This window comes from Alosa sapidissima, chromosome 8 (assembly GCF_018492685.1).
Source record: "Alosa sapidissima isolate fAloSap1 chromosome 8, fAloSap1.pri, whole genome shotgun sequence".
In the NCBI taxonomy this organism is placed as follows: Eukaryota; Metazoa; Chordata; class Actinopteri; order Clupeiformes; family Clupeidae; genus Alosa; species Alosa sapidissima.
Genome location: NC_055964.1, coordinates 26,864,613 through 26,886,762, shown reverse-complemented (window position 1 = coordinate 26,886,762; position 22,150 = coordinate 26,864,613). Strand labels below are relative to the sequence as shown.

The window sequence follows — 22,150 nt, the reverse complement described above, 5'->3', positions numbered from 1 at the left end:
TTGTACGTACCTCAACTTCCTCCCATCCCTCTCCTCCTCCTTACCTGTTTGTCTGCTCTCCATATTTTTTACCCTGCCAACCCAGTCCTCACTGCCATTTGAACTCCTCTCCACCACCCCAACAACCTCATATAGAGGCCACTGGATCCCCCAGTCACTCAGGGACGGAGACTGAGAGGGAGAGCGAGAAAGCTTCATTGCAGCCGAGTTCATTCATGCATTCACTGAGCAGTGAGATGAAGGCCCACTCTGCCCCCCCCCCCCCCCCCCCCCCCCTTTCCTCAGGCCAGTTCCCAGTTCATCTGGCAAAATGAGAAAATGAGCCAAAGTGGTGGACTTGGAGAGTGTTGTACAAGGGAGCTCTATGAAAGCTAACATGCTTTAAATAAATTAAGTCAAGTCAAGTCAAGTCAGATTTATTTTTAAAGCGCATTTAACATGCACATAGTGCAATCCAAAGCGCTCCACAAACAAGACACATAACAACAAGACAAAAGATGCCGGATGGAGCGGCATAGTCGCCAGCGTACCCATGACATCAAGACATGACAAATACATTTAAAAAAATAAAAAATACAAAAAATGCCGGACGGAGCGGCGTAGTCGCTAAACAAATAAAAAAAAGAAAATATATTTAAAAAGGGGAAAAGTGATGTTAAAATTAGTCCAATTTCCAAACATGCTGAAAATGTCCAAGGGCAATGATGATCCGTGAAAACTGCGCACAGAGCTGTGTCTTCACAACCGATGCAATGCCAACAAAGTTGTTTAGCAACTGACCAACCTGGTGAATTCACTGGCAGTCTGGAGATAACGTTAACATTAGAAGCTAGGCCTGCTAGACAGCAGTCTGGAGATGACTGGAAGCACAGTCCAAAGTACTGGGCAATCGTGTAGATCCGCAATTCGGTGGACTTAACAGCGACCATTTGTTGCTCCGTGAGATTGCAGCTCTTCACCGTTAACGTTAGTCTGCAGTTGGCAAGGCAGCTCGCAGGTCAGCAACAGCTCGGCAGCCACGGTAGATCTTTCGCAGAGTAGCTAGACTAGGTCCAGCTGTCCCGAGAGATCCCCTCGACCAGACAGTGAAGTGCTGCACCGCTCACGGATAGATGGAAGGATGTCCGATGCCCAGCTAGGGCAAAAGCTAGCCATAGCAAGTTCCCAATGGACAAATGTCAATGACATCAGCTGACTTAGAAGCAGTAAAAAGGACTAAGAATAACACGAAAACTATCAAAAATAGCGTAAATAAATAGGGAAAACATTTAACTAGACAAACCAATACAAAAAATAAACATGACATTACATAAAATTACGAACATTACATAAAAACAAACAAAAACATGATGTTTTATTTATATATATATATATATATATATATATATATATATATATATATATATATATATGTGTGTGATTTAATTTGTATAAAATAAAAACAAAAGCTCATACTGCGACAATAGAGAGGGAGGCCTCTGTTTCCTTACTGACATTCATGAATGCTGCTTTCTGCTTGTTAATGTGTTGAAACACAGTTACAAAGTAGTCAGCATTCTTCATGCTTGGAGCTGAATATGGCACACATGTTTTAAACCTTTATGGTCCTATGCAACAGTACCCAGTGTTCTAAAATGGAATCAAAAGTATATATTTAAACATTCTTAAACAAATTGATCTCATCTCAGTGGATGCATGTTTACTGGCATAATGGATTTTCTTTTTGCTCTCACTCTCATCTTCAGATATTTCAGTGATATCGCTCTCCCATTCCTGTGCAGGGATGGGTGTTAAACCTCATTTCAGATTGATACCATGGCTTTGTCTCTGGGTCTTAATCAGATGATCATGCCACAGAATTTAACTGGACCCTGATAGTGTTGTCTTGGTTGAACTGTGTTAGTTCTGAAAACATGTGTTTGTTGGAAATCCCTGAATTTATTAACCTGACCCTCGCCAGATGAATTTAGTTCCGCTTAGCTCCGCCTAGCTTCACTCACATCCATCTAGGACCTCTTCCATTGAGAGTGATTTCTGCAACCGACTTTATGGTTCAGCCAATCAGGACGCAGGGCGGGAGTTTCATAAATGTGACGTAGTGGAGAAGCGACCGTGAGACTGTTATGAGCGTCACGGGTTGGCTTCGATGTGAGTGGTTGATGTAGCACGTCAATAGATGACGGACAAGTGGCTTATTCAATCATATGCAAGCATTTTCTGTTTAGGCCCAGCCTTCTGAAACACCATTCCAATGGATCGGTTCCAGATGGATGAGTGGAGCTAGGTGGAGCGAAATTCATCTGGCGAGGGTCAGGTTATGAATTTATAGTCTTTTAGCTTAGATGTGACTGAAGCTATGAAGATGTGTGTTGAGTTTTTGCTCTTGACACATCACAGAAATGAAATGAAATAATTATTTTGTCATCTATAACTAGCCTACTGATGTAGAACCCTTAAATGTTTCTCTATGGGCTTGGAGTCCATCCATTAGGGAACTAGCCATTTCAGGAAGCCGGCTGTAGCATCACATGATTGGTCCAAGAGCACTTTCGGTTAAATTCAAAACCGATTACTAACTAAATTAAAAATGTTGATGGGACTCCAACTCCACAGCTGGTAGGTTTCATGATGGGACCCCAAAATCAAAACCTATTAGAGTCCAACTGGCCCGTCTCCCTTTGTCTATACAGCCTCCATGAGGAAACTGCAGGACCAGAATGAGTCCTACCAGTCTAGCAGAGCCAAGATGGCCGAAGGCATGGCTCTGGCCCTGGAGAAGAAGGACCAGGTGAGTGGAGTGTTCTTTGTGAGGTCTGCGAATGCCTTTCTGGGAAACATAGTCCATTCACTCAGCCTTTTTTCTTGTAGGAGTGGATGGAAAAGATGGCAGTGCTAGACCAGGTGAGTGTTGTTGTCCGTCTGCCATGGGGAGGATAATGGGTAGCACATTAAACGTAATCTTAATTCACATGGTGTGAACGGTGATGGAGCACAGTAATTCTCATGTAAGAGCACATCAAATTAAAACATTCTTTTGTGTAGTGGGGACAGATATGGCGACAGGACAGGATGACGGATAGATGGGAAATTCTTTGAGCCTCACCCTCTGCTCTCTGTGTTTTGTTCCCTCTTTCTTTCTTTCTTTCTTTCTTTCTTTCTCCATCTATTTATCTATTGGCCTGTCTCTCCCTCTTTCTTTCTTTCTTTCTTTCTTTCTTTCTTTCTTTCTCCATCTATTTATCTATTGGCCTGTCTCTCCCTCTTTCTTTCTTTCTTTCTTTCTTTCTTTCTTTCTTTCTTTCTTTCTCCATCTATTTATCTATTGGCCTGTCTCTCTCTTTCTTTTTTCTTTCTTTCTTTCTTTCTTTCTTTCTTTCTTTCTCTATCTATTTATCTATTGGCCTGTCTCTCTCTCTCTCTCTCTCTCTCTCTTCCTCTCTCTCTCCCTCTCTCTCTCCCTCTCCCTCTCTCTCTCGGCCGACTCCCTTTGCAGGAGAAGGCGACCCTGTCTGCGCAGCTGGCCGAGATGACCGAGCAGAGCCTGAGCCTGTTCCAGAAGCGGGACGATCTGGACGAGCTGGAGGGCTTCCAGCAGCAGGAGCTGGCCAAAGTCAAACACATGGTACGGCACTACAGCAGTGGCCAGCCCAGCATGGACCAGACTAGCCCCACAGGCTCACATGTCTCTCCCTACAGATCGCCAGCCAGTCACATGTACTGACACCACAGCGCATAGAGCCTTTATGCAGCACTGTGTAGTAGTTCTGTGTGCATGGAAATCACAGTATGTAACTGCAATTATTTACCTCTACAGTCTGAGCTTTGTGTGTTCTGCATAGCAAGTCATGTGGACATGGTTGAGTAGTGGTAGTATCGCTGCCAGACAGTTAGTCGGCCTGAGTGACCAGGAGATGTCTAAACCCAGTCACCTTTACCTTTAAAAGTGCACACTGCTGAGCATGCACTCACAGTAACCGTGAAAGAAAATGCGGGTAGTTCCTTGCAGAACCTGTTTCAGAAGGAAACAGCATATCCACAGAACATGTTTTGTAGACTAGTCTCTCTCATGGGCAAATATGAGTAAGCACTGTGTCGGAACTCGAGACAGAATTTGCCCTTAGCCTGATCTAAGAGGTTTCATCTGGGGATTTCCCTCTGTGTCATGTGGGTCCCAGAGTACTACCAACACTTTAATTACATACTCATTATAGTAAGTGACAGCAGTCAGCATGTGGCATGTGTCAGGCACGACTGGCATGCCCTTATTTGTCTAAAGGAAGGAGACTGAAGGTGGTGATATACAAAGCAACGCTTTGAGCATTGTTGCTGGGCAGTAGTCACTGACCGATGTTTAGGCACTTCAGGGTCCTGCTGATATAGTGCAACACAATTGCATCTGGTGAATCACTTGTCGTAATCATCTAATCAGAACCTTTGGAGCCTGTCGTGTTATTATTGGCTGCCAACATTACCTCCAAACTTGGTCCATATATCGTCAGCTTGAGACTAGCACTACTGGTGTTGGCATGTTCTCAGTGGGGTAGACAGGGGCCAGTGTGTTTGGGGACCAGGTGGTGTGTCTGGCCAACACACAACAGCATAGCAGGAATGGATGCCCAAGCGCAAAAAGACAAGGCAAGGCAAGTTTATGTATATAGCACATTTCATAAACTTCAATGTGCTTTACATCAACAAAAGCAAAGAGTAATAGTAAAAAGTAAAAAATAACTAAAAAGTAAAGTACATAGAATAATTAAAATACATAAAAAACAACATAGAATGATTTAAAAAACAGAGCGAAAAACAACAAATTACTGCAACACAGCTAACAACTTAACCTTATGCTTCGTATGAAACTTACACAGATTCTCATGTTTTGGCATACAACAGTTAGGTGCCTTGCTCAAGGGCACTTCAGCCATTCCCACTGGTCGGGGTTCGAACCCTCCGGTTACAAGGCCCTCCGGTTACAAGAAGTACTACCAGGAGGCAGTACTCCAGTTGCCCTAGAGTAATTTGTCAAACAAGGGGATGAGTAACTCCTAGCAACACCCATAAAGAGCTTCAGAGAAGCCCGGTAGAGCAGTAATGCCCATTACAGTCATTTAATACCTGAATAGAGTACATAATAACCCAGAGGTTCTCAAACTCTTGTCATGAATCCTGTTTCAAAGTCCCTCCTACACTCTAAATGTTAATGAATTAGGCTTCCAAAGCAAACCGGTCTGGCCATCTTTTGTTAGTCTCGTCTAATTATTAAATTTCCCCCTTGCCTGGGGTGGTTCTCGGTGGCCTACCCCCATACCGATACTACAAATAATTGGTGTTTCTCACACCACAGTTTGGTTACTAGCCCTGGGTGAGGCCAAAGAATGGACCTTTGAGTGATCCTTCGATGCCGGCTCTTCCTATCATTGAATTTCCCCTAGGGATCAATAAAGTATATCTATCTATCTAAGCACAATTCATCAAGTGTTGGATTGTTCACCCACTGATAGGGAACGTGAGCTGGGATTATACCGTTGTGAGACAGGTTATGTTTACCCTACTGATGATGTGTTGTTGCATAAGATCACCATGTGGGACATGATGTGAGATATGATGTTCTCAGACATGGTAAACTGTAAAGCCCTTACAGTTCTAACAGCAGGTTTCTAACAAGCATTTCTCCTGAGAGGTCTGGAAGGGGTGTACTGCTACATGTCTGCTGGGTAAATTGGTCAAGTTCCCTTTAGTAATAAGCAGAACAGAACAAGCAAAAGCGCTTTAAAGTCAATTCTGTGACTTACTGGAAGCCAGTGCAGGGACTTGGCTCCAAGTATTGGAGTAATGTGATCAGCTCTTTTAGTTTTCTTGAGAACCCTAGTCGCTGCATTTTGTATCATCTGAAGCTGTTTGATAGTCTTTTTAGGAAGGCCTATAAAAAGCCTATTGCAGTAATCAACCCTACTGGAGATGAATCTAAATAATGTTTTGACATTAGACCTCTTAAGTTTAGCAGTATTTTTGAGTAAGTATTGGAGTACCGTATTTTCCGGACTATAAGTTCGGCGTTTCCGTGTTTCAGCTTGTGTGTTGGTTTAGCCGAGTTGTTGATGTCTTGTTCCATCTGTACGGCTACTGAACGCTTATCAGCTAGTCGACTCAAAGTGAGCAGAAGACAGATGCTGGGTAATGGAGAGAGGCGAAGATCTTGGCCCCAGTCCAACTGAGTTCTGTTCTACTGGGCGGTGGTAGTGTAGTGGTTAAGGAGCTGGGCTAGCGTGCAGTAGCCTGAAAGTTGTCGGTTCAATTCCCGGCTTCCACCGTTGTGCCCTTGAGCAAGGCACTTAACCCCAAGTTGCTCCGGGGACAATGTGATCCCTTCCAATATAGCTGACATATGTAAGTCACTTTGGTCAAGAAGTGCCTGCTAAATGTAATGTAATGTATTTGGTCTGAAATATTATCTGCGATTCCAGAAGAGGTTACAATTGTCAATAAAGTTCATCCCACCTAAAAAGCATGTTTTTGTGAGCCAGGTGGTTAAACTGAATAGTCTGGAGAAACAAAGCTTCCCACCACTAGTGGAAATTTGTATTCCAAGCTCATATAGGACAGAAAAAAAAAACTCTATTTTGCCCTCTTGAGACGAGTGTGGGGAAGGGGAGACATTTGAAGGATGTTGGGTGTCTTTAGGTATGTGTTATTGCATCCAGTGACCAGCTTTGAAGTACAGGGTGTGTTTTCCCCTCCCAGACAGTAGTCTAGTCTTTGTCCCAGACACGCTCAGGGTCTCCTGTGCTGCCCGCCTGCGTCCTGTGAGCTCGCTCTCTCTCTCTCTTTCTCTGTCTCTCTCTCTATTTTGTTCTTTTTCTCCCTCACTCTCTCTCTCCCTCTCTCCCTTTTGCTCTTTCTCTCTCTCACGAAGCTGGCTCATCTGGGATCACATAGCTCTTATAATCTATTATTTATCTGTCTCGATTCTTGTCTCACTTTCTTTGTGTGTCTTATCTCCCCGTCTGTCTCACATACACACACGTACACACAGGCAGGGAGGCAGGCAGGCACACACACACAGACACACACACACACACACACACACACACACACACACACACACACACACAGACTCTCAGTCTCTCTTATCTAATCTGTAAGACACATCCTTTCCCTTTCCCCTCTCTTCTGTGTATTTTACTCAAGCCTCTATTTCTCTATACCCCCCTGCCCTTCATCATCAGATCTCCAGGACATGAACATACCCTCTTTTTCCTCTCTGTTTCCTATTAAGTGGTTAACACCTCTCTCCCTCTCACTCTCTCAAATTCAAATTCAAAGGTGCTTTATTAGCATGACTGTAGCCAAAGCCAGTGTTACAGATAACACAGTAGTATCACAAAAGAAAGAAAATAGAGATACAGCAATGTGGATATGAACTCTCTCTCTCTCTCTCTCTCTCTCTCTCCCTCTCTCTCTATCTCTCTCTCTCTCCCTCTCTCTCCATCTCTCTCCCTGTCTCTCTCTATCTCTCTTTCCATCTCTCTCCATCTCTCTCCATCGCTCTCCCTCTCTCTCTCCATCTCTCTCTCTCTCTCTCTCTCTCTCTCCATCTCTGTGTCCTGCAGTTGCTGAAGCGTGAGGAGCAGCTGGGCCAGCAGGAGCGGAAGTTCCAGCAGAAGGAAGAGGAGCTCCAGACGGCCAGGCAGGCCTTGGACGAAGCCCAGGGCAGGCTGCACAAGCTGGGCCAGGAGAGCCAGGAGAGCGGCCGGCTCAACGCGGAGCTGAAGGCTGAGAGGTAGAGGGACAGGATGGTGCCCGTGAGCATATGGCCACACAGAGAACTGTGCGCCGGAGAGGGAATGCAAATCCAGCGAGTCGTCATCCTTATAGCTTATTCTAACCGCATGCAAGAGTCAGACTGTGGCGTAGCTCTCTGTCCAGACGGAATCTTTTTAAACATGCTGTTCCATTGCATCGTATTCCTTGTTTTTTTTTTAAAGCAGTACAACGCAAGCAACAGCAGGAAATTAGAAACGGGGCATCCGACAAATGTTCTGCTCAAAATGTCACGCCGCATTGCACTGCCCTGTGTGGCATCGCATCCATTTGGGACATTCCAGTGTAATCAAACTGATTTTGTCGCTAACACTCACATCACATGCAGTTTAGGACACGGTGAATACCCAAGCACAGAAGGTGAGGCACAGTGAACTATGTAGTTGGCAGCAGGCCTGTCTCTTGTGTTTACTTGCTGAAGTGTACTTGCGCTATGTGTGTGTGGTTGTGCACTTCAGCCACACCAATAGGATGTATGTTCAAGGTCTATGTGCATACTTACTTTAAATATCACTTGAGAAACACGGCACAAGTGAGAGTAGGGTTAGTAAAGATATCCCCACAGCTGTGGCATGAGACTGGAGGCTGAAGCTGAACATTCACCCGACTCCATTTACTCAATAGTCTCACTCAATAACTGTCAAATGTGATGAATGTTATGAAATGGAACATTCATGTTGCAATAATTACTAGTGGCGAAATATCCCCACTCTGGAATGCCTCTCGTCCAGTCATAAATGACCCTACCTAACTGTTGTATAATTTGGGTTTGAAATATTGCCCTGTGTGTGGGTATATGTGCTCATTTTTGGGTGTGTGTGTGTGTGTGTGTGTGTGTGTTGTGTGTGTGTGTGTGTTGTGTTGTGTTGTGTTGTGTGTGTGTGTGTGGTTGTGTGTGTGTGTGTGTTGTGTTGTGTTGTGTTGTGTGTGTGTGTGTGGTTGTGTGTGTGTGTGTTGTGTTGTGTGTGTGTGTGTGTGTGTGGTTGTGTTGTGTTGTGTGTGTGTGTGTGTGTGTGTGTGTGTGTGTGTGGTTGTGTGTGTGTGTGTGTGTGTGGTTGTGTGTGTGTGTGTGTGTGTTGTGTGTGTGTGTGTGTGTGTGTGTGTGTGTGTGTGTGTGTGTGTGTTGTGTTGTGTGTGTGTGTGTGTGGTTGTGTGTGTGTGTGTGTGTGTGTTGTGTTGTGTGTGTGTGTGTGTGTGGTTGTGTGTGTGTTGTGTTGTGTGGTTGTGTGTGTGTTGTGTTGTGTGTGTGTGTGTGTTGTGTTGTGTTGTGTTGTGTGTGTGTGTGTGTGTGTGTGTGTGTTGTGTGTGTGTGTTGTGTGTGTGTGTGTGTGTGTGTGTGTGTGGTTGTGTGTGTGTGTGTGTGTGTGTGTGTGTGTGTGTGTGTGTGTGTGTGTGTGTGTGTGTGTGTGTGTGTGTGTGTGTGTGTAGGGAAGAACTGCTGCTGGTGCGAGAGGAGATGGAGCTAAAGATCTCTGAGCTGGAGAGCAAAGAGCAGCATCTGCAGCAGCTCATCCAGCAAGTCTCCGACGACTTTCAACAGGTGAGATAAACGCACACGCACGCACACAAATATATGCTAGTTCATACTATAGTTCAGTTCAAATCAGCTACTAGACAGTGTGTTGTACTCTCTCTCTCTCTCTCTCTCTCTCTCTCTCTCTCTTCTCTCTCTCTCTCTTCTCTCTCTCTCTCTGTAGTCTCAGCAAACAGCCCAGTCCTTGGAGAAGTCCCTGGCTGCCCTGCAGATGGAGCAGGAAGAGCTGAAGCTGCAACACGAGCAGCACAAGCAGAAGGTGTGTATGTGTGTGTGTGTGTGTGTGTGTGTGTCCACAGCAACAAGCCTACCATTAACTATTGCTTACTACCACCAACTATTGCTTACCATCACCAATCACCATCTATTACGTTGCACTGCAGTCCAAATGGCAGGAAGGAGTTTTGGTTGAGAGATAGCGCTCTACCGAAACCATCAATACCGGAGCTAGCACTGATTAAAAGCTTGCTGACATGGTAACTGCTTTTTTGATAAAGTTGCAAAGTTACGCTGTGTTTTTTACAATTTGGTGGGGAGGTACGACCTTAACAATTGAACTGCAAAGTGCAATAGCCTCGGTAACTAACACAGGACCACATACTATGAAAAAGAGCATTACAGCAGTAGTTGCTTATGAAAATATGGTTCAAGTCTCTCTCTCTCTCTTTCTTTTTCTGTCCTCCAGGCCCAGGTGGAGGAGGAGGAGAGGGAGCGCATGCTGGGGGACCTGCAGGAGAAGGCTAGCTCTCTCTCCAGACGCCTGGAGAGTGACCTGTCTCAGGACGAACACCTGCAGGAGCTGCTCAAAGAGGTGAGGGAGCACTTGTATACGCACACACACACACACATACTAACACATACTGTATATACACACACATTCATGGGCATACCATGCTCAGAGGGAGTTGATGTTTGCTAATGTGTGTGTGTGTGTGTGTCAGAAATCCGCACTGGAGCAGAGGCTGGAAGAGGCACGGGCAGAGCTTCTACAGGAGAGGACCTCTCACTCCAGCACAGTCAGCTCACAGGAGGCCCAGGTAACACAGACACACAGACACACACACACACACACACACATACACACACACCCTTGCACGCCCAATAATGGTTGGACCATAGTATTGTATGATTTGAATGATGTATTGAGGAGTACACATAGTTTCGCTCATGAGAATGTGCTTGCTGGTGACGCGTTTTGATAGTAGAGCCGTCTCTATCTCCTCAGATCTCCAGGTTGAATGGTAGCGTGGCTGAGCTGCAGACGCTTCTCAGACACAAGGACGACTCAAACAAAGCCTACCGGGAGAGGACAGACGCACAGGTGTGTGTGTGTGTGTGTGTCTATGTGTCTGTGTGTGTGTGTGTGTGTGTGTGTGTGAGAGAGAGAGAGAGAGAGAGATTGATTCATGTCTCATACAGCCTTCTCTCCCGGTCTCCCTCAGATTGGTGCTCTGGAGCAGCAGGTAGAGGAGTTCACCCAGAAGCTGAAGAACGCTGAACAGCAGCTGGCCGACAGTGAAGCACACAAACAGACTCTGGTAAGACATTACACACACACACACACACACACACACACACAGACACACACACACAAACGGATCCTACACACAGTTGCGTTCCGTCAACGCATGCCAGTGGGTGTTCCCGACGGAAGCTATGCAAATGACTTGAAGTATAACCGTAAATTGATTGGTTGGTGCCGTCCGTCGATTGGCTTGATTGGCCGGTGCCGTCTGTCGGTGCAGCAACAGCTGAACTTCTCAACGCGAGTGACGGGAGAAATGTGACGCAACGGACCCACATTTCAGTTCGGCAACGGATGACGTGAGCCCATGTAAAATGAATGGGATGCGTCTCCAGCAACGCAACGCACGCAGCTGTGTGTAGGAGCCGTAACTCTAACCCATCCTCCACAGCCCTGCACTGTACCCCCTCCCCCCATCACACCATCATACCACACACAGACATGGCTGTCAGTGCTTGCCTAAGAGACGTGGGTAAACATTGCCTCTCTCTCACTTCTGCACTGGTGGTCACGCTATACTGAAAACCTGCATGGCCGTGAACTGCAAAATACACAGAGATATGACATTGAAATGGATTTGTGTATCATAGCAAAATATACACACTGTTGTGTTTGCACCTTTGTCAATGCACTGATAGTCAGCAAAAGATTTTACAAAGACACATCTGTATGAGAATGCTGTAGCTTTATTTCTCATGCCAAAGTTCTAGCTCAGTTGTCATGTTTTGATGTGCTTGATAAGATGTGTGTGAGTGGAGCCAGAGCAGGATTTCAAAACTGCAGGAAATTTCCCCCTCTACCTTTTCTCACTGATTTAAGTCATTCGATTGAAGTCATTTGCTCGTTCCACAACCCTTCACCCACATATTCGTTCTCTCGCAAACAGCCTCTGAAAAGTTCAGTGGTATGACAGTGATTGAACAAATTGAAGCCATACCAAAAGAAAAAAAAAAGTGTAATCTGCAACCTTCAACCTTTGGCTTGTGCCCTTGGTTAATCTCTTTAATCACTCTTACATAAAAATTAATCATTAAGGCATACAAAAATCCAAGCATTACTGGCTTGTGCCCTTAGTTAGCGTTAGCTAGTATCAGTGCCTTGGCCATGTTTAAGTACAGAGCTGTGCTAATAGCACTAGCATCAGAGTGTGCCCTTAGTTAGCGTTAGCTAGTATCAGTCCCTTGGCCATGTTTAAGTACAGAGCTGTGCTAATAGCCCTAGCATCAGAGTGTGCCCTTAGTTAGCGTTAGCTAGTATCAGTCCCTTGGCCATGTTTAAGTACAGAGCTGTGCTAATAGCACTAGCATCAGAGTGTGCCCTTAGTTAGCGTTAGCTAGTATCAGTCCCTTGGCCATGTTTAAGTACAGAGCTGTGCTAATAGCACTAGCATCAGAGTGTGCCCTTAGTTAGCGTTAGCTAGTATCAGTCCCTTGGCCATGTTTAAGTACAGAGCTGTGCTAATAGCACTAGCATCAGAGTGTGCCCTTAGTTAGCGTTAGCTAGTATCAGTCCCTTGGCCATGTTTAAGTACAGAGCTGTGCTAATAGCCCTAGCATCAGAGTGTGCCCTTAGTTAGCGTTAGCTAGTATCAGTCCCTTGGCCATGTTTAAGTACAGAGCTGAGCTAATAGCCCTAGCATCAGAGTGTGCCCTTAGCTAGCGTTAGCTAGTATCAGTCCCTTGGCCATGTTTAAGTACAGAGCTGTGCTAATAGCGCTAGCATCAGAGTGTGCCCTGAGCCCTGTGGTGCCCCTGCAGGAGGCGGGCTGGAGGGAGGAGCGGGAGCGGCTGCAGCAGCAGGTGGCGTCCCAGAGGCAGAGGGGCCTGGATCGCTGCGCTCGGCTGGAGGAGCAGCTCGCCGCCCTCAACACGGAGAGAGACGCTGAGCACGCTGCCGCACAGCAGGCTAAGGTGCGTGACGCAGTCACTGGGTGTGTGCATTTGTATTAAAACTAGCATGCGTGTGTGTGTGTGTGTGTGTGTGTGTGTTTTCTTTGGATACCACACACATCTTTCTGTTTGTTTTTAGTTTTGCTAACTCAGGCCACATAGTTGAATTAGGAGCTGTTTGTTTAGAGCGCTTTGTTTTTTTGTTTTTTTTTCTTTCTGTTCCTTCCCCTCTTCTCCCACACTTGCTTGATTTTTGTCTTTCTCTTTTATTCTGCCATCTCTCTCTCTCTCTCTCTCTCTCGCCATCTCCTTTTTATATTCAGGTATTACACTTTCAGCAGCTGCATGAAACTGCATCTCATCCTCTGTAACCATGAAACATATATGAGGCAGTTTAGTCTTTTGTATCTATCTTGTTCTCTTCTGTATCTTCTGCTACCTCTCAGCCTGTCTGTGCTCGCTTAACAGTGTTATTTTTTCCCTCCCTCTCTCATCCCTTGTTTTTTTCCCCTCTCCTCCCATCCCTCTCTTGTAGAGAGAGCTGGAGGAACAGAAGGCAGAGTTGCAGAGGCAGCACGCGGAGGTGGAGAGCTCGCTACACACGCGCACGCAGGAACTCGAACAGGCCCGGGTAAAACACACACACTTAAATTCACACATAAACACACACACACTTACATTTTCTCACACATACGCACACATGCAAGAGATGGAACAGGCCCGGGTAAAACACACACACTTAAATTCACACATAAACACACACGCACTTACACTTTCTCACACATACGCACACATGCAAGAGATGGAACAGGCCCGGGTAAAACACACACACTTAAATTCACACATAAACACACACACACTTACACTTTCTCACACATACGCACACATGCAAGAGATGGAACAGGCCCGGGTAAAACACACACACTTAAATTCACACATAAACACACACACACTTACACTTTCTCGCACACATGCAAGAGATGGAACAGGCCCGGGTAAAACACACACACTTAAATTCACACATATACACACACCTACAATTTGTCACACACACACACACACACACGCAAAAGAACAGGTCGGGGTAAAACATGCACACACAAGCTGAAACAAGATAGAAAGCACAAGAATTAACATACACATAAAATCTTACTAACATTATTAGCTCACACTTCAGATAAATGCCTCCCCTGTAACTGACGTGTGTGTGTGTGTGTATGTGTGTGTGTGTGTGTGTGTGTGTGCATAGGCGGACATGAGCAGCCGTCAGACGGTGAGTGTGGAGATCGCCAAAGCGCTGGAGGACACAAGGAAACAGAAGGAAGAGCTGCAGCTCCAGGTACTAACACCCTCACACACACTCACATGTACACACACACACACCCTCACACACACAGACACACACACACACTGCTTCTGAGAATAGTTTGTGTGTTTATGGTGTCATACACTGCATGATGAGAGGTGTGTCCAGGAGTATTCAAAGTTAAAGGCTGCCAGACCTGCTGCTTTGAGGAGATATTCTGATGCGTGCAGATCTATGTAATGGAGCTTGTGGAAGTAGATTTTCACCCAATGCCTTTTTTGGCAGAGAGCCATGCAACATTCCAGCCAAGCAACGCATTGCTTCAGGAACACAAAAGGAATAGGCGTAATGTGATGGGCTGCACCTGCTCAGGTTAGCTAGCACCTTATGCTCAGGTCAGCATTTATGCAGATGTTTGGCTTAGCGCTTAGAATCCAAAACAGTAGATCAGGTGAACAGCTGAACAAAGAGGCTGATGCTAAAAAGCTCAACGTAGAAGTAGAAGTTAACTGTGTGTGTGTGTGTGTGTGTGTGTGTGTGTGTGTGTGTGTGTGACCTGCTGTCGTAGGTGGGCGAGTTGACATCCTCTCAGCAAACGCTACAACAGGAGCTCTCTCAGCTCTCTGAGCAGCTGGCTGCAAAGGAGGCAGAGATCCAAGGCCTTAAGGAAGGTAAACAGTGAACGTGCACACACAGTGTCCTCAGCTACAGCACAGGGCTGCGCTCACAGTGAGCTGCGCTCAAACACTCGACATCATATAATGCAAATAAAGGTTTATGTCTTCTGTTTGGAAGAAAGGGGAGCGGAACAGCATTCCTGTATGTGTCTGCAGATTTGTAATGGTGTTTATATATGTGTTGCTAATGCTGTTGGTGTGTGTGTGTGTGTGTGTGTGTGTGCGTGTGTGTGTGTGTGTGTGTGTGTGTGTGTGTGTGTGTGTGTGTGCGCGCGCATATGTATGAATCAGCTGTGAATGCTGCCCATGCTGAGACAGCCCAGGTGCGTGAAGAGGCGGCAGAGAGGGACCAGGAACATGAGGCCCAGCTGGCAGCCCTCAGACAGGAAGTGATCTCACAGACGGAGCAGCTGGACTCCTGCCAGTCAAGGGTAAGAGGCTGAGAGTAGACAGTTTCCTGGAGAGATGAACATGCTACCTGTTGGGTTTTTAAGAGTCTCACTGTGTCCCGCGGGAAGGAATCCAATTCCCCTTCTCTTAGCTGTGGAAATGAAAGTGTTGAAGTTAAAGTCAAGTTCACAACAATCTATAAAAACAAACTCCCAAGTATATGATTTCAAAGCAGTATATATTGTTTCATCTGTGTATTTCCTTTCATATGTGGAAGCTGGTACATTGCAGGTCAAAACAACCCAGTATTCTCTTTTGAGCTTGCTCGATCATAGCAGTGCTTTTATTATGAAGTGGGTCCTCTTTAAGGATGTCTTTTTAGGATTTTCAGATGATATCTGTGTCGTATGTGTGTTGTATTATTTTCTAGCCTGTATTTACAGTATAGCTGCAGGTTACTCCATGTGTGGATCTTTTGTAGTTGTCTTTTTTACGCAGTATGGTCCTGACGTGGTGCGCTGACGAGGTCTTTGTGTTCTTGTGTAGGTGTCTGACCTGCAGGGGGAGCTGGAGAGCATGAGTGTGCAGCTGCAGGGACCGGAGGCAGGAGAGGGTGAGCAAAACGGCACTGTTACCGTTGACGACCTGGACCAGCTACAGAAGATCAACAAGGACATGGAACAGCAGCTAGGTGACAAGAACAAGGTGTGTGTGTGTGTGTGTACAGATGAATTAGTCATGTCTTAAAGTAATATTTGATATATAGCATTTGCTATGTGCGCTGTGTCTTTATTAATGTGTCGTAAGTATAAGTATATATACTCTTTTGATCCTGTGAGGGAAATTTGGTCTCTGCATTTATCCCAATCTGTGAATTAGTGAAACACACTCAGCACACAGTGAACACACAGTGAGGTGAAGCACACACTAATCCCGACACAGTGAGCTGCCTGCTACAACAGCGGCGCTCGGGGAGCAGTGAGGGGTTAGGTGCCTTGCTCAAGGGCACTTCAGCCGCTTCCTACTGGTCGGGGTTCGAACCGGCAACCCTCCGGTTACAAGTCTGAAGCGCTAATCAGTAGGCCACGGCTGCCCCTGTCTTTGTTTGAATCTCCAGACTATAAAACAACTACAGCAAAGACTGGCTGAACTGAAGAGGACCTTACAGAAAGAGCTTGTAAGTCATTTTCTATCCAAGTCAAACACCACAGACTATTTCCCATATTGTGACATAACATCACCAACATGGCGACGCATGGAGACATCATCTTTGCCCTGCATTTCCCTCTGTAGAAACTGAAGCCAGACTCTGAGACTGATGGGAGAGAGAGGGCCTTTGAGGGCCGAGGAGACAGGCAGGAGAGGCAGATGGACCGACCCAGCACAGAGGCCTCGGCCTCAGCCATGGTGCCTACTTTAGCCCCAGGCTTTGGCCCGGCCTCTGCACCCGGACCCGGCACTACCGTGATCAACACCTCGGACCTGAACGACTCGCGAGAGATCAACTTTGAGTATCTCAAACACGTGGTGCTCAAGTTCATGTCCTGCAGAGAGGCAGAGGTGAGAAGAAACAATTACACACACACACACACACACACACACACACACACACACTCTCTGGTGTTCTAATTGAAGCAGCTTAAGGGTACGATCAGACACCACACTGTTTTTGCAGGGAGAGGAGTCTTTTTTTTGTTGTTGTTGTTTAGTGTTGGCTCATGCGCACTGGGAGCCTCACGTTTTTGTGCGCATGCTGCAGCCTCACATTTTGCAGAGGCACCCTGAGAACATCGAATTGAATAAAGTAGAAATTGAAGAAGAAAAGCGCCTGAATCATTCATGTTTTAGTGCACCTTGTGTTTTACAAGTGCCAAACCTGTCTGATCGCACTCAAGGAAGGACATATATCTTTGCTGAAAGAAAGTGTTAATTGGTGTCATCATCTGTATTTTTGTTTTTCTTTGTAGTTTTGTCTTAGTTACAGTTAAGATTATAATGATTATAATCCAAATTCTCCTCCCATTTCTCCGGAGGACTGTTCAGTGTGGACTCAGTTTAGTTGATGCCCAGGCTGTGTAAACAGGGAAACATGTGGGAGGGGTGCAGCTGGTTTGGCTGCTGAGTTCAAAAATCAAGAAACGTTCATCACATTCAAGGATTGCACTTTTTAATTAAATAGCGCTGTACTGTAAGTAATATTCTGTCTCTTTCTGTCTACCCCCTCCATCCGTAGGCGTTCCACCTTATTAGGGCTGTGTCAGTCCTGCTGCATTTCTCTCCAGAGGAAGAGGATATGCTGAAACAAACACTTGAATACAAGGTGTGTGTGTGTGTGTGTGTGTGTGTGTGTTATCACAGCCATTTATGTGTATCCAAAATCTTACATCATCCATAGAATCACCAGCCAAAGCATATGATTGGCCAAAAGAGAGCACCACACAGTGTTAGTGACACATTCACATAATATTTCAGTGGACATTTCCATCCTGCTAGAGTTGTCTGAAAGAGAGTTTGGAACCACACCAAAAGAACTATAACCATTCACTCTCTCTCTGTAGCAGACCTAACAAATCAATGCCTGCACTGACAGTGTCTGAGTGCTCACATGTTCTAATCCAGAGGTCATTAATAGTTGGACAGAGGTTGGGGTCTGGACCCCATCACTATCCTATCCGGACCCATAGCCTAAATTATGGAGATTTGTATGGAACATTTCAAAGTAACACTAATTTTAAAATACAGATTTTCCATATAACAATAACAGCATTAAAGGAACACGCCACCCAATGTCAGTAGTAATATATGTTCTTACCTTAACTTTCAGGAGTTGAGTCATACCTCTCCCCTGTCGGTACATGCACTCAAACGCTCTGGCTTGCGGCGCGAATGTGTTAGCATGTTGCTTTGCTAGCGGGCTCAGACGTAGCCATAGAGGGAGGAAGATAGCAGTAATCAAAAACAGCCACGTTTTCCCTACTTAAATACAGTTGCACGAGTAGTTGATAAAAATGTGTAAGGTCACACAACATGAAACGTGGCGATTTTCCAAGCGAATAAACAGGAGAACTACAATGTGTGGCGCAATAGCACTTGGGAGTACTTTGACCTAGCGTAGTAATATTAATTAACACCTAATTGTAGATCCTATCCACCACAGAGTTCAGCCGACCCCTCAGCCTCCCCCTCCGAGGCACACACACAGTAATTTCCGTAAATAGAGACAACCTGCCCTGCTGGCGTTAGTTTGAGCTGACTTAGCAGAGTAGCAGGTAGTGGTAGATTGTGAACAATCATGGTTATAACATGCATTGTGAAGGGTTGTAGTAACAAGCAGAAGTATTATAGTGATTTTATATTTCATAGAATTCCGCTTCGCTGCAAACGGCGGAAAGCATGGCTGGGATCTACAGCCTATTACTACGCTAGGTCGAGGTACTGCCAAGTGCTATTGCACCACACATTGTAGTTCTCCTGTTTATTCGCTTGGAAAATCGTCACGTTTCATGTTGTGTGACCTTACACATTTTTATCAACTACTCGTGCAACTGTATGTAAGTAGGGAAAACGTGGCTGTTTTTGATTACTGCTATCTTCCTCCCTCTATGGCTACGTCTGAGCCCGCTAGCAAAGCAACATGCTAACACATTCGCACAACGCGCCAGAGCGTTTGAGTGCACGTACCGACACGGGAGAGGTATGACTCAACTCGTGAAAGTTAAGGTAAGAACATATATTACTACTGACATTGGGTGGCGTGTTTAAAAGCAAAAAGTAACTTAAGTTCTGAGACAGTGGCAATTATTAAAAGTGCCAGTTTGAAGCACCTCTGTGAGTCAAATCATTAATCTTTGGAGTGAGGGGTCGAAAAAAGTATGCTGTATGTAAAAATGAACACTATCAATGGGAATTATTTGGCATTATTGATGGAATAGAATTTTGATTTTGAATTGAATTCAAAATTGAAATAAAGTATGGGTATTGTTGTTTTCCTCTCTTAGATGTCGTGGTTTGGCTCTAAGCCCTCTCCCAAAGGCATCGTCCGGCCCTCCATCTCCGCATCCTCCAACCACTGGAGCTGAGGTGGAGTGATCGCAGCCAAGAGCTCGATGGACGGATGGGTGGATGAATGGATGGGTGGATTGATGGATGGATGGATGGACGGACGGATGGACGGATGGACGGATGGACGGATGGATGGATGGATGGATGGATGGATGATGGATGGATGGATGGCTGATGGATGGGTGGATTGATGGATGGATGGACGGACGGATGGATGGATGGATGATGGATGGATGAAATAGGGATGAAAACAAAGGAGGCCGTGGTTTTCTTATGAAGTGTCCCTTCGCAGCTAGGCATCAAAGGCATCTACCCTGTGGGGACTTCTGAGAATATCTTCAATTCCTGAGAGACTGGAGAACCTGTCCATAGATGTCCTCCTGACATCTTCTGTTGGTCTTTTGTTTTTATTTTGTTTGCTTCGTTTTATTTTTGTGTTTTTTTCAAAATTACCAACTTCTTTGAGAAGACGAGAGATCTACCAGAACACTAAGCTTTCTCTGTATTCTATTATTTATTTTTATTTCATTTGCAGTGATTTCAATGGAAGTAAAATGCAATCAGGTGGAAGCCGGCTCTCTTGTGTTGCGCAAAAGCTCCTCATCTTAGTTTTGCCTTCATGTCACCACGTTTTTTTTTCTTTTTCTTTCTTTCTTTCTTTCTTTCTTTCTTTCTCTGCCTAATACGTCCCATTTGCTATGCGCTTTCTCCACTCACTTCCTCGCCTGATTTTCTGCCTCTGTGGTGCAGAATTGCCTTGAAGACTGCCTTTCTCAGGACCCTGGGGTTCGAAGGTGCACAATGGACCAAAATAAAAACTCAACTTGGGCAGAGAAACGTTTTGTTTTCTGCTTCAGCCACGAGCGAGTGTCTAGCCTACCCTCGGAAACTAACATCCTGTTTGGACCGGACTTTGTGTATCTGTATATAACAATACATTCCATATGACTATTTATATATGAATGGCTGTATATAAGCAACAGAGAGAATGATTTATAAATCACTAGATGTATATGACTTCTTTTCTCCCACTTTTTCGCCTATATCTGGTCTGTAAATGCAGTATTTTCATCATGTGTCTGTATAGAGGTGTGTGTGTGCGTGTGTGTCTGCGTGGGTATGTATGCGCGGGTATGTATGTATGTAAGTGTGTTTCTGTATACAGGCTTTTTGGCTTGGGAATAGAATCAAAACATAATTTTAATGGGCTGCAGTTTGTTGTGCGAGTGTGCATGCCTTATGTAGTGTGCACAGGGATGTGTGGAAGACCAGCACAGAGAGCAGCGGCCGGGCCGGACAAGACTATGACAAAACCAACCAGACATCTGCCTTCATCAGATATGAGAGGGTTTGCTATATGGATTGCTATGGCACATGGAGGTTGAATGATCATGACATTCAGATGGGTTAAAACTACCTCTCGTTTCACGTGTACGATGTTGTCAGTGCTGTTCTGTTTGTCGAGACTGCAAGTGTTGGTTCAGGAAAAGAGTTTGTTGTAACGGTTATAAAGGTTTCTATAAATGACTGGGAGAAAAGATCTGCTTTGTGGCTAACTGTCTCTGTTAAGTACTCCAGGTACCTCATGAATGTAGCGTATTTTGGAGATGGAGAAGTTGCAAGACTGAAAGTAAAAACCAAGTATGACCTGTCTTCTTTTTTTTCCACTTTGAAAAGAGAAGCGTAAACAGGAAATCTTTGGTCTGTCATGACATAATGTCAATAACAAAGCACCAATGGTAAAATAAACACTTTTTTAAAAGGCAGAACTGTAAACAGAACAACTGTTTTCCGTGACCGTACTGGTCAAAGTAATCAATGCTGTTTTGAAGAGAAAACTGGTTCCAGCCAGCTGCACAAGTGTGAAACGAATGACTTGCTGAGAATGAAATAAAAAAGCTCATGGACTCATAGTAATCACCACAATCCCACTCCAGCAGCCTGGTTTATGACTTACTGTGTCGTATCCTCATATCAGATACAATACAAATATCTGCTAAGGTCCGTCTTGCTTGTTCTCTTTTCGTTTGTCTTCAACATGTGTGGGTGATGTGCTCAATCAGTAAGTAATGATGTTCAATGCAATTTCTTTGGTGCCCAGGGGCAGGTTTGTAGATATACCATCATCCTTTTGGGTTTAATTAAAGAGCTGTTTTGAATGCCTCATATGCTTTCTTCTGATCTGTCTCTGTGCTTGTGGGACTCTGATCAAGGTAGTCCTGTGTTGATCATTTATATTTCTTCATTTAGTTGACACTTTAGATTCAAAGAGACTTACATACATTTGTCACTGACAAAAGTATTGGCACCCCTTTAGAAATGTTGTTTTTTAAGCAAAATACACACACTTGAGTTTTTTTGAGAAAACAAACAACCCAGAACCATTTCAATAGCTCAACACAAGTGAAACAACAATTGGTTTCCTCAAATTCAACACAAAATATCACCAAAATTCTGCAGGAAGTGAATACTGTCAAACTGACAAGGTCAAAAGTCTTGTCACCCTTCACAAAAAGTGTATTTTCCACTGATAAAAGCACACTTTTCATTGTTAAAATCCAGTGCTAGGGTTATGAGTAGTCAGACGTCAGCTGTGGTAACATTTCTGAGATATATCAGTCCATTTTTTAACAGACAATAGTTTACTTTTTTACATTTCTATTGGTTTCTATGGACAGTATGATGTTTTCTCCAAGGATTTCCAAATATTTGAATGACTACCTACCCCTTTATATACAGCTGGTTATCAGTGCCAGAGGAAGCAAGATAGGCCTAGAGCATCACCTAGTCATTGCCATGCATCAGTTTAGACAGGGTGCACTTTTCAGTGTATGCATGATTCTTCCTCATCCAAACATAACTGCCAAACCTATTGTCACTCATTTATATGGTTTTGGTTCAGTATTCTGTTTTGTTCATGCTTATACAACATGGATCCCCTAGAGCACC

At 44.8% G+C, this 22,150-nt stretch overlaps 1 protein-coding gene across 1 annotated transcript in view; it reads left to right on the top strand.

Moving 5' to 3' along the window:
* Positions 1 to 21,367, top strand: part of golga1 (golgin A1) — a 25,667-nt gene extending 4,300 nt beyond the window's left edge. The window contains exons 4-25 of the mRNA XM_042099676.1: positions 1 to 2; positions 2,691 to 2,788; positions 2,869 to 2,901; positions 3,494 to 3,622; positions 7,608 to 7,777; positions 9,247 to 9,358; positions 9,516 to 9,611; positions 10,038 to 10,163; positions 10,294 to 10,389; positions 10,578 to 10,673; positions 10,795 to 10,890; positions 12,635 to 12,787; positions 13,302 to 13,397; positions 14,016 to 14,105; positions 14,641 to 14,743; positions 15,041 to 15,180; positions 15,686 to 15,844; positions 16,257 to 16,316; positions 16,433 to 16,699; positions 17,373 to 17,459; positions 19,138 to 19,265; positions 19,401 to 21,367. The exon at positions 1 to 2 is cut by the window's left edge and continues 73 nt beyond it. Of these exons, the coding sequence (XP_041955610.1) occupies positions 1 to 2; positions 2,691 to 2,788; positions 2,869 to 2,901; positions 3,494 to 3,622; positions 7,608 to 7,777; positions 9,247 to 9,358; positions 9,516 to 9,611; positions 10,038 to 10,163; positions 10,294 to 10,389; positions 10,578 to 10,673; positions 10,795 to 10,890; positions 12,635 to 12,787; positions 13,302 to 13,397; positions 14,016 to 14,105; positions 14,641 to 14,743; positions 15,041 to 15,180; positions 15,686 to 15,844; positions 16,257 to 16,316; positions 16,433 to 16,699; positions 17,373 to 17,459; positions 19,138 to 19,218 (2,290 nt within the window). The 3' untranslated portion in view covers positions 19,219 to 19,265; positions 19,401 to 21,367. The remainder of the gene's footprint in view (positions 3 to 2,690; positions 2,789 to 2,868; positions 2,902 to 3,493; positions 3,623 to 7,607; positions 7,778 to 9,246; positions 9,359 to 9,515; positions 9,612 to 10,037; positions 10,164 to 10,293; positions 10,390 to 10,577; positions 10,674 to 10,794; positions 10,891 to 12,634; positions 12,788 to 13,301; positions 13,398 to 14,015; positions 14,106 to 14,640; positions 14,744 to 15,040; positions 15,181 to 15,685; positions 15,845 to 16,256; positions 16,317 to 16,432; positions 16,700 to 17,372; positions 17,460 to 19,137; positions 19,266 to 19,400) is intronic.
* Positions 21,368 to 22,150: the final 783 nt, after the last annotated feature.